At 44.2% G+C, this 12,336-nt stretch overlaps 2 protein-coding genes across 5 annotated transcripts in view; one reads left to right on the top strand and one right to left on the bottom strand.

Annotated features, from left to right (window-relative positions):
- LOC106004982 (tropomyosin-1, isoforms 33/34-like) overlaps nt 1-8,673 on the bottom strand; it is a 68,102-nt gene extending 59,429 nt beyond the window's left edge. For 2 of the 4 annotated variants that reach the window (XM_045066568.1, XM_045066569.1), the window contains exons 1-2: nt 8,095-8,673; nt 7,794-7,862 (exon numbers count right to left, since the gene is read on the bottom strand). In XM_045066568.1, coding sequence (XP_044922503.1) covers nt 7,794-7,862; nt 8,095-8,673 — 648 coding nt within the window. Of the gene's footprint in view, nt 1-7,793 lie in introns of all 4 variants that reach the window. The other 2 variants (XR_006602461.1, XM_045066570.1) reach the window with 2 other exon arrangements.
- The window catches only part of PDK1 (pyruvate dehydrogenase kinase 1), a 27,657-nt gene continuing 23,992 nt past the window's right edge, over nt 8,672-12,336 (top strand). The window contains exons 1-2 of the mRNA XM_004744080.3: nt 8,672-8,876; nt 10,976-11,117. Coding sequence (XP_004744137.2) covers nt 8,672-8,876; nt 10,976-11,117 — 347 coding nt within the window. The remainder of the gene's footprint in view (nt 8,877-10,975; nt 11,118-12,336) is intronic.

Genomic DNA, 12,336 nt, shown 5'->3' with positions numbered 1-12,336 from the left:
CATTAGCAAGGATTTTCTTTTTTATTTTTATATTAACATATAATGTATTATCAGCCCCAGGGGTACAGGTCTGTGAATCACCAGGTTTACACACTTCGTAGCACTCACCATAGCACATACCTTCCCCAATGTCCATAACCCCACCACCCTCTCCCTACCCCCCCACCCTGCAACCCTCCATTTGTTTTGTGAGATTAAGAGTATCTTACTGTTTGTCTCCCTCCCGATCCCAACTTGTTTCATTTATTCTTTTCCTACCCCCAAACCCCCCACGTTGCATCTCCACTTCCTCATAAAAGGGAGATCATATGATAGTTGTCTTTCTCCAATTGTCAGTCCACCCAATTTTTAACCCTACCTTTATCCCGGACTGATAGTATTAATTATCAGGCAAATACCCTTCAACCTGAAGAAGATAACTGGATACAAAAGGGTGCAAATGATTGCCAGATGGATTCTATTGTAGCGCCTTTTAACCTTTTGGCTAGCACTTACCTCCCCCCAAATGGGACACGTGTGAAAATTAATGAAGGGAAAACTCACTGGGAGGTTGGGGTGGGGGGAGCTCTCACACTCTACTACTGCTTTTCAGTTGCAGACCCAACAGAAGACACGACCTTGCTATCGCAGCAGCTCAACTAATGAGAGACAGTCACATATCGGCCAATGCAAAGCTACCATACTTCAAACTCCCAGTTTACTCCAATGGACTTGCTTGTAACAGCCTTCCCCAACTGCACCCCACACCCGTCCGCTCTATAAAAAAGCACTCCTCTCCTTTGTTCTGCAGACTTGCCTACAATTTTGCCATAAACTGCTTGTCCCAAATTGCAATTTTCTGTTTTTCCCATATAAGCCCATTTTGCTGGTAAAATAACTGGCAGTTTGTTTTTAGGTTAACATGAGCAAACAGAATAATTAAGGAACTAAAATACAGTTGGTTCTGCCCTGGCAACCTCAAAATTTCTGACCAAATTATTTTGCAGTACACTAGGTGCCTCGTTAGCGCAGTAGGTAGCGCATCAGTCTCATATTTTTCAGTACACTATTTGTAATCTCACCAAATCAGTGCGCCCCCAAGCAGTCCTTCTAGGTCCATATTGCCCTTTGTGGCATTTCAAATGGATTTTATAGACTTGTCCCCAGCCCTGAGCTATTCTTCCTATTTGGCCTGTTTAGTGAATAGACTGGGTGCTATCCAACCAGATGTGTTAAACATGTCGCCACGGTGGTAAAGAAATTAACAACCGGATTATTCCTCATTTTGGCATTCATTTATGGATTGAGTTAAACCAAAGAACTCATATTACAGCAGAGATAAACAGTCTGCTTGCAAGAACACAGGGGCACTCATTAAAATTTCACACCCCATATCAACTTTAATCATCAGGGCAAATGGAACATAAAAATCTAGACCTAGAAAGGCCTTTAGAAAAGACTTGCCAAGAAACTGGACTTCAACGGCCAGAAGAACTGCACTTGGCCCTTATTAAGATCCAGAATATTCAAAATGGAAGCCATGGATTGATCTGCTTAAAAGAAAAAAAAAAAAAAAGTATTGGGGCACCTGGGTGGCCCAGTTGAGCAACTGCCTTTAGCTCAGGTCATGATCCTGGAGTCCTGGGATCAAGTCCCACATTGGGCTCCCTGCTAGGTGGGGAGTGTGCTTCTCCCTCTGACCTCTCCCCTCTCATGCTCTCTCTCTCTCTCATTCTCTTTCTTTCCCAAATAACTAAATAAAATCCATAAAAAAAATAAAAAATAAATAAAACTATAAAAACAGTGTTGGTCACCCATTGCCTACTGACATCTTTAAACCTTTCATTTTTGAGTTAAATGAACAACCTGATGCTATGACTAACTATACACAAGAACTACTAAACTTGAAGCATATCACCAACAGGTCCCACTGATGAACCTTGCCATCCCTTTCGACCTGGAGGCTGGATGTACATCAAATTCTTTAGAAGGGAACAAGCACTGTACCCTTGCTGAAAAGGCGCTTATGAGGTGTTACTGACCACCTACACTGCCATCGAAAGAGAAAAGAAATCCCCCTGAGATTCATGCAAGCCACACTAAAACAGACCCAGATCATCACTCACAAGACAACTGGGAGAGGACTTTTATAGGTGACCTGAAAATAAGGATTTGTAGGGCTCAGTTCCAGGTCTCAGAAGCAGATGGCACCATGTTATAGACAGCCCTTCCTAAGATCATGGATCAATAAACTTCTCTTTCCCTACCCCTTATTTTTAAAAAGACCCCATGATATTAAAACAAAGCACTTCTCTTTTTAATAGTTTATCCACATTTATAAATCATTTAATAAAATACAGACTTCTAGAGAATGCTTGTCTCTACCTATGCTATTTAGCTACTCTAAGTTTCCACTATGGGCTGGTTTCCAGCCCCTGTCGTCTTCTTACCAACTCTCTTTGAACAAGTTGGTCGCAGACCAAACACCCACTGGTGCCAGTTTACCAAACGTTAATCAGTCCGACTGTTGACTATGTGTACATCTAGATAATGCACAAAATACCCTGGTCTTTGTCCCTGCTGATGTAAACACCGAGGGACTGAGCTTGAGCAAAGGGTAAACAACACAGTGTCATATCCATGATCAGAAAAAAGTCACTCTGCCTTTCTCCCTGGTGAGTTACATAGGCCCCAGAAAAATCTCACCAGAAGCTCAAGGACTATCCCTTGTCAGGGTTAAAAGAACAGCTGAAGATTTTTCCCTTTACTCGGAACACAGACATGCCACTCAACTTTTCCTGGGTGATATACCATTACAATCAAACTCTCTGGTTTGATGCTGAAAATGGCATTTTCAAACTCAGCAAGGAGATTAAAAATAACCCTAGCATAAAAGTTTGCCAGATCACCCAATGGTTTACATAACAGCCTTGTACGAGAGGCCATAGCTCAGTTGCCCCTCTTGTTAGACTGCCCAATACCACAAACTATATTCAGGTGGATGGAAATTGCAGATTTCCTTGGCTGAGTGACAAAAGTAAGCTTTACAGCTGCCAGCAGCGAACTCCAGACCTACATCAGCTACTTTACAGACTCTTCTGCTCTCACACACTGGTAAGACCACATGAAAAATAGAGATGTACAGACATTAACATAATCAATGGCAAAGGTCATGGAATGCTCCAGGCCTCAAAAATTACAGGTTTCAACCTGACTTTGTCTGTAAATCATACCCCTCTTTTTATTTTATGTGGCAACAAGGTGTATAAAGCGTTCCCACGTAAGTGTTCAGGACAATATGGACTGATACCTGGCTCCTGTCACTAAACACTTCACCCTAAATGCTAACGACAAGCTTGGCTCCTTTGTTCGTAAAATTATGCCACATAAATATGCCTGTTGAAAAATCACAGAAATTCTGCTTGTGTATCACAGGTCTGCCTTCTTTTCAGCATTTAGGGTCTTTCTTCCCAAATCTTGGAGATCATGAATTAGAAAAGGCAATCCCAAGTCTCCCTATATAGTGGAATAAGAGCTCAATACTACCTCAAGAACTCTGACATGACTCCGGTCAGAAGTTAACAGCTTAGTCTCTCTGGAAGTCCAAAATCCTCATACCCGACACACGCTGGCAGCCCAGCACGGGGGGACTAAGGCAGTCTCTGGTGAAAAAGTGTTCTTTCCGCATAAACCAAATAGGACAAGTTCTACCTAACTTCAATATGTTAGAAAAAAAGGCCTAGTATTTTCAGCAGATAAACGAAGCACGGACATTTTATAGGACTGATCCATCTCTGGGGCTGGGGGACTAGCTTAATGGGGTGCGAAGGAAAGGGCTCAGACTTTTTCTTTCCTGTTGGTTCGTCCTCATTCTCATCTATATTCCTTTTTCTCTTTGCAGATCTCTTACCACTCATTTACTAACTCAGTTTGTCTCTCCATAGTCACCAGCTCACCTTTTCTATGGGAACTGGAGGGGCCCAAGGCAGGCCACCCTAATATATGCCACAACGGCATATTGGTTATTTTGAATTGAAGCTACTTGGAAAAAGACGGACCTTCCCCTGTATCCCCTGAAGGCCCAAAGTAAATCTTCTGTGTGAAAGGTACCTACGCTTTATTAAGAAGTAAAAAGACATCCCTACCCCCAGAGACTTTAAAGCTGTAGAAACAAACCTTGTTCCTTTTTACTAATCTACAACCTCAGCCCAAATCTTAGAATTCCTTACTAACGAAAGCTCCCAAACATCTGTTTTCTTTATGCTGTCAATACCTCAAATTTATTGTCTCTTTGTCTAAAATGTATGAACTCTGCCTGCCATGGTCATTTCTTTGGGTGTCAATTTCATTATTGGGTCTCCGTGTGCACATAATAAATCTTGGGTTTTTCTCCTGTTAATCTGTCTCATGTCAATTGAATCCTTAAAGCAGCTGGAAAAACCTGACAGGGAAGGACATTTTTTTTCCTTCCCTACAACTGCTTACTCTAAGATATTTTTACCATAGTCTTAAAAACCATCATGTTAACAAATACCTGAAAAAAAAAAAATCTAATGTTCTCTTCAGCTTCTGGACACTAAGTCTTTGACCAAAAAGCAAAATGTTGATATCATTTTTTATGTGTTTTCCTATACTCAGTCTCTGGATATTGGGTGGAAGTTCGGTGAATATACTTTGATGTGGGAAACAAAGGCAGAAGAAAAATTACTGAATTTCCTTACTACCTGCAGCCCATTGCCAGGTCCTTGAGATGGACAGAGTGACATTCCTCTAGGGACTCCACTGCTTCGATGTTAAATGCTTTGTTAAGGGCAAAAGGCAATCTTAACCCAACCCCAAGGACCCTGTAAGTCTCCTTAATATAAAAAAATTCCTTTGGAAGCTTACTTTATCTCTACCCTGGCCAAGATACATGTTGGAAATCATCCCCCAAGCATATGACCCACCAATATACATCTGAAGGGTCTCATGACTAAGTTTCTACTAAACAGTAGTAAATGACCTTTCCTAACAATACCAAGCTCCCTCAGTATCCTGGAAACCCTATTTCCAAAATACCTGGGAGGCTTACACTATTCCTAACCCCTTCCCAACTTTAAAGTATACAATGGACCATCCATCCCATATGACCCCAGAGCAGTTCTTTCTGCCCCAGGAGTCTTGTCTGTGCTTTAATAAAACTACCTTTTTGCACCAAAGGCATCTCAAGAACTCTTTCTTGCCCATCAGTTTTGAACCCTAACTTCTTTTCTACATCACTTTGGAAAAAAGAAAAGAACCATTTCATTAAACAGTTGAATGGTGGGGGTGGGGGGTGGCGTCCAGCCCTTGGTTTCCGCTTAGGTCATGATCTCAGGGTAGTGAGATCTAGCCCTGCATCAGGCTCGGGCTCAGGGCCTAGTCTGCTTGTCCCTCTCCCTGTGCTTCCCCTGTCCACCCTCCAACCGCTCATTTTCACTCTCTCCTTCAAACAAACAAATAAATAAAATCTTTAAAGAAAAAAACCACACAGTCGGATTGGTTTCTGGGAGAATGAAGTTGCTAAAATAAACCTCAAGATTTTGCTGGGCCTTTGTGCTTCTACAGAAGTTACTGTTCAGCTGAACAACTTGACATGCTCAGGGCGAAAGCAGCAGAGCTGCAAACAGGGGTCAAGGGAGATGAATAATACCGTGGGTACTATACTATAATCAGTTAAGATTCTGGAGTTCAGGGAGTGGTATAGAAGGAAGGAAAAGGAAAAGGAAGGTAACCAACAGAGGCTGGAGCAGAGTTGTAGAAATGGTTGAGAGACAATATTTTAAGGATAACTAATATTTAAATTTTAATTGTTTTATCCCAAACGTTTGGTAAAGTTGGCTTTAGGCAAAACATGAATATGAGCTGTTCGGATAAAATCCTAATCAGGAAATAATAATAATTACAACAGCAACAATGGGGCGCCTGGGTGGCTCAGCGGGTTAAAGCCTCTGCTTTTGGCTCGGGTCATGGTCTCAGGGTCCTGGGATCAAGCCCCGCATCAGGCTCTCGGCTCAGCAGAGAGCCTGCTTCCCCTTCTCTTTCTGCCTGTCTCTCTGCCTACTTGTGATCTCTGTCTGTCAAATAAATAAATAAAATCTTTAAAAACAAAACAAAACAAAAAAACTACAATGATTAAAAAAAATAGATGTCATTTACTGAGGGTTTGGTACATCCTGGGCTTTGTCCTAACACAGACAGCTACACTATGCATATCACAGTCACTGAAGGAGACAGTAATTTTCCCCCCTTTATAGGTAAGGAGGCTGAGCTCAGACAGTTTAAGTAACTCCCTCAAGGCTACAGAGCTAGTATACAGCAGGGCCTGGATTTGAAACCAGGCACTAGGCTCTTTTCATTACACCATACTGCTTTCCTGTAATTCTCCCTGCAGTGTTATTACAAAACCGCTCTAGATGCTAATGATAACTGACAAGAACCCCCTGGTACTCTAAGGCTGCCAGTTCATAGTCAAATGGTGATAACCATCCAAAGTTTTCCCATACATGAGTCAGATCTGTTTCCTATGGTTTCTACCCCTAAGACTCCCATCAGCTGTTTCAGCCATTCAAAACAACTCTAATCCTTCTTCCATGGAGGAGACGCTCTAATATTGGTGTGGTATAAAATTCTTCTACCATGTCAGACCCTACAGTACATGCTTTCTAAGAGCAGGCATATCTGAATATAGGATCCTATCTGAATTGCATATGGCTTTATTCCCAGCCGCCCAGAACATTGCCTGGTACCTACAGGAAGCATTCAACAAGCATTCACAGAACGAATGAAGCAAGGCCAAATTTGGAGGATACAGAGTATTTCCGGTAGAACAGCAAAGGTATGAAAGATACCACCTCTTACTTTCTCTACATATCTCATCTTATGTTCATACTACTTCCTCTAAGATATTTTCACCAAAGTCATAACAACAACGATGTTAATAGATACCTGAAAAAACTGTAAGAGGCACAGCTTTCAGAGACTATGTTCAGGTGCTGTTTCCACCCCATTCCCTCAACTACCTACCCCTGTTTCCAGTTGGGCACTGTTCTCCTTCAAGCTAACCTTGTGGGACTAATACAGCCTAAAAAGAGACTGTCATCTCATTCTTTATACATATACTTTATATAACCCAAGACCTGACCACTATGGAGAAATGAATTGTTATTCTACACCAGTAACTGCTGGAGATATAGATGTATACATGTTTTATAGATAAACTACCCATGAAAAAGTAATTTTTCAAAAATTAAGACATACCAAAGCCCTGGTGATGGATATATGGGGAAGTAGCCCTGGAGATAAGGGAGTGCTGTGGGGATTTTCAGCATAGATTGCTGCCTTTGCAGCTCTGTGGGGTTAAAACAATACGAGAAATTGTCTAGTCTTGGATTCACTACAGACATTTCCCGATTTTCAACAGTTCAACTTACGATTTTTCTACTTTACAATGGTGAGAAACTGATACTCATTCAGTGGAAATCATACCTTGAATTTTGATCTTTTCCCAAGCAAGCTGAAATGGGATACAATATTCTTTCGTGATGCTTGCAGCAGCAGCAGCAGCAGCAGCAGCTCCAACTCAGCCCTACAATCCCCAGGGTAAACAACCCACGTACAGCCATTCTGCTTTTCACTTTCAGGGCAGTTCTTCAGTAAAGTGTTATTATAAAATAGGCTTTGATTTAGAGGATTTTGCCCAACTGTTGGCTAACGGAAATGTTCCGAGCACGCTTAAGGTCGGCTAGGTTAAGCTATGATGCTGGACAAGCGTATTAAATGGATTTTCAACTTACCATATCCAACCCCATCATAAGTTCAGGAAATCTGAGAAGAGGAAAAGCTGGAACAGGCAAACTGTGAAGCTGAAAAGACGTTAAGAGAATGTCAGTCAAGGGGAGGGACCCCTCATCGTGGTTGCTGACCATGCCTAGAAGGCCTGCACATGAAGCTTCAAGCTGGGCTGCCAATCATCACCTGGGTCTGCAGTCGCTGGTAATATTTAGGGATACGTTCCCTTGGCTTCATTCGCATTTTTGTACCGCTGCTTGGCAAGGGTCAGATCTTGAAGCTCTCTGGGTCTTGGCTTCTTTTTACCTGTGAAACGTGGGGCTTGCCTCCCAGTGGTTTCTGGCTCGCACTCGGACTCGCAGAAGCACACCGTTGTGGAAAGCGGAGTGCGCGGCCCGGTTCTTGAGGCTTTCGGCAGAGGCTGGGGAGGTACAGGGAGCAGGAAGGTGTGGTTCGCTCCGAAAGAGCGTGGGAAGGGGGCGCACCACTGGGCGAGCCCCGCTTAGCAGCCCCGGCGCCGCCGCCACCTGCGGGCTTCCCAGCTGCGCGGCGGGGCGGGGCGGGGCCTGCGGGGACCCATTGCTTTCCAGCTCCGGCCCGCAGAGCGGCGCACACACTAACTGTCCCGTGGCTCACCGGCCCCGCCCCGGCGCGCGGGGGCTGGACTTCGGCCCATGGGCGGACCCTGCGCACGGTCCCGCCTCCCTCCCCGGGTCCCGCCCAGCGGCGCAGGGGGCCGGGCTCCGACGAGGGGGGCGGTGGCCGCGGCGGTGACAGCCGCTCCCCGCCCCTGAGGGTCGCCACGTCCCTCACGTACCGCCCGGCCCAGGCGCGGAGCGGCGACCTGGCGGCCGCGGCTCCGGCACCTCCGGCGGGGCTCGGCATGAGGCTGGCGCGGCTGCTGCGCGGAGCCGCCTCGGCCGGCCCGGGCTCCGGGCTGCGCGCAGCTAGCCCCGCCGGCGCCAGCCGCAGCCTCAGCTCGGATTCGGGCTCGGGGCCGGCGCCCGAGAGCGGCGTTCCGGGCCAGGTGGACTTCTACGCGCGCTTCTCGCCGTCCCCGCTTTCCATGAAGCAGTTCTTGGACTTCGGTGAGTGGGGCCCGGGCCTCGGGCCTTTGTGCGCGGCCCTGCGCGGGGAAATGCGGCCCCTGACCCGGCCCGGGCCCGGCCGACGCGGGCCTCCTCTCACCTCCGGCGCACCCCCTCCTCCGTAACGTCTCTCCCCCAGCGCTTGAGACGCTTCCTTCCCCCCCTTGCGGACAGATCCTCTAGCTCAGGTGCTGGCGCCGGCGGGCGGCATAAATAACAGGGGGCGTGTGCCTTTTGACTGTGTATGGTTGAAAAACAAACCCGGAGGGCCGCGGGCGGAACGACCTCCCGCCTTTCGGCGCACGTGTGCAGAACCGCGCGCTCTGCCATATCCCTTCTAGAGGCAAGTGTGTGCACACCTCCGGGAGTCGTGTTCGGATTCTTCACAGTGATGATGAATGCTCAGCTTTGTACAATGATGCATTACATTGACGTGATGAACGGAGAAGCAAGTTATAACTGGCCCGAGTGTTTCATAGAATGTTTTCCTTGCCGCTTGCCTAATAGCGTTTCCACCAACAGCACATTCATTTCATCAGCAGCAGTCTTGAGCACGTGTAAAGTGCGTGAACACTAGTGCTGTGGGGATTGCCACATTTCACCTTGCAGAAGCGACTATCCACGCCGCTCTTCCTCTGGTGGACGCTTCTTGATTTTCTCTGGAAAGGATGCAACAGATTCCAGAGAAATTTGCAAAGTTAGGCTTTTAACGTAGACTTCTCATAGGGGGTTTGGAGGGGGAAGGGAAAACTAATAAACCAATAAAGTAAAATTTCAGTAGAAAAACTTATCTTCTGCATTGTGAGTACTGACTTAAGTCTGTAAGGGATCATTAGTGGGCTTAAAAGATATCAGCATAGCTGGCAGCTTTATCTTAAAATTGTGTACAGTGGCAATTTTGGGGGAATGTGGGGGGGGAAAGCCCTGGGTTTTTTGCTTTTACCTTAAAATGATTGTAGTGTGATTAAGGGGTGAGTTTGGTCTTGTTCACAGTATCCTATTAAATTTTCACAAGAAAATGCTTTCCTTTAATTCAGCAATTCCTGCTATGGACAATCTAGTTTTTGTTTTGTTTTGTTTTGTTTGTTTGTTTTTTAAAGGTTTTATTTATTTATTTGTCAGAGAGAGAGAGGAGGGAGAGTGAGCACAAGCAGACAGAGTGGTAGGCAGAGGCAGAGGGAGAAGCAGGCTCCCAGCTGAGCAAGGAGCCTGATGCGGGACTTGATCCCAGGATGCTGGGATCATGACCTGAGCGGAAGGCAGCCGCTTAACCAGCTGAGCCACCCAGGCATCCCTGGACAATCTAGTTTTTGCTAAGGTTGCCTCTTGCTAAAACAGCAAGATTACATTCTTGAGTTTAAAACACATTGCTGAAATAACAAGTTAGTTTTACTTCATATAGAACTGCTTGCCAAAGGCTATTCTACAACTGTTCTGCTTAGCCTCTTGATGGGAGTGGAAGAAGAGCAGGCTTCTTTCCAGGAATCACACAATTGAATAAAACCAGGTGGGGGGGGCAGTGAGTGGTTGGGGAGCGGTGCTGCAGGGATTCAAAGCTTGAAGATTGTTGCTCTACAGGCATTGGTATTTTTTGCTTTCTGCTGCTTGAAAGCCCTCCTCTACATTGAGTCTTGCTTTTCATGGTTCCCAAGCATCTGATAACATTTCTCTGTTTATCTTAGACAGGTATTCATTTCTTATAAAGCTGGAGTTAGGAAACAGATTTTCTAAATAATAGCAGCAACAGGTTACATAGGGTAGGCTTTGGCAGGTTCTACTCTCAGTTAGATTCCACGCCTTGCTCAGACTTGCTCAGGTTCCCTTGGTTCTAAGATGATCCCAGTAAAGATGCAAGTGATGGAGACAGGAAAGTATCTTCATCATCACTCTACAAAGCAATTGGAATGTCAGGAATTAGGAGGTCATTTAGGATGCCTCACAACCCTGGGTTATCTTGTCCCTTGCCTCCTCTTCCTTTCCCTCTCATTATGGTGATGCTGCCACTCCGACATTGCCCAGTAACTGTGTTTCTCCCTGCCTCTTGGCTTCTGTGCCTTATGGCCTCTACTTATTGCTGTTCCTATCGTGTTTGGTTTTAGGATCTATGAATGCTTGTGAAAAGACTTCATTTATGTTTCTGCGGCAAGAGCTGCCTGTTAGATTGGCAAATATAATGAAAGAAATAAGTCTTCTTCCAGATAACCTTCTCAGGACTCCATCAGTTCAATTGGTACAAAGCTGGTAAGATTCCCATTTTGTATTTGCAATTTCAGTGGGCTTGTAGACTTCATGTAGGGTGAAAGCAAATACTTTTTTTACTCTTCAGTGGAATCTGTTAGTAAGAGTATTCCCCTTACTTTTATGGGTATATCTAGGCTTGTCCCTTGAATCTTGGACTCTACCATAACTTGGCTTTGGAAAAAAAAAAACAATCAGAACTACACAGAAATACACATACTAAACTTAGGATTTGTTATTGAATATGCAGGATGTTACAATAAAAAATATCTACCATGTGTTGATGGTTAGGAATTTATATATATTACCTTTAATCTCTTCGACAACTCTGCTCATTAATCATTTTTATGGCCATTTTATAGATGAGGAAACTGAGACACCTACAGGTCTTTTGCTAAAGGCAGTACCAATCATAGTGGAGCTGAGATTCAAGCCCGGATTTGTTTCTTTCTACTATACCATGTTATAGTCAGAATGATAAAATGTATTAAAGCGTGTATATATTTTTTAATAAACTGAATTTGTTTTATTGCAGTATATCTTTATCGAACACAAATGTTAAAATCTTTTTCCTACCATTTAAAAATAATTAGAAGTTAGAGGAATCATATAAGAAACTATGATCTCTCTTCCGAAATATGACAGTAGGGGTGCAGAAATATGTGGTCACTTAAATACAGCCTTTCTTGGTAATCTTATTAATTTAAGAGTACTAGTCTCTTAAGCACTATACATTTCAAATGAATGAGTTTACCACTGTTCAGTCTTAGATAGAAAACAAAAGGTAGGTGCAAGATTTTTTCCCAGTTATTATTCATGGAGATCTTAGCCCTTTTTTGTAGGTATCATAGTTTGTAGGAGAAACTGATAGAACTTTAATTTTAAAAGACAAGTGAGGGGCACCTGGGTGGCTCAGTCATTAAGCATCTGCCTTCAGCTCAGGTTACGGTCCCAGTGTCCTGGAATCAAGCCCCACATCAGGCTCCTTGCTTGGTGGGAAGCCTGCTTCTCCCTCTCCTGCTCTGTCTTTCTCCGTGTCAAATAAATAAAATCTTATTAAAAAAAAAAGCAAAAGAAGTATGATTGCTATAATACGTCTTACCGAGATGCTTGCTATCTGTAGTTCAAATATGGGACAGTTATAAATATGGTTTAAAGAAGAGGCATTTGTTTAGGAAGTATGATGGAATATAAGTGAGAACATGTAGTTTTCTGCATATTA

The sequence above is a fragment of the Mustela putorius genome, unplaced genomic scaffold (assembly GCF_011764305.1).
Source record: "Mustela putorius furo isolate JIRA1106 unplaced genomic scaffold, ASM1176430v1.1 tig00003869_pilon_pilon_pilon, whole genome shotgun sequence".
Lineage (NCBI taxonomy): Eukaryota > Metazoa > Chordata > Mammalia > Carnivora > Mustelidae > Mustela > Mustela putorius.
Note: the sequence above shows the minus strand (reverse complement) of the source record. Positions and strands in the feature narration are given on the sequence as shown.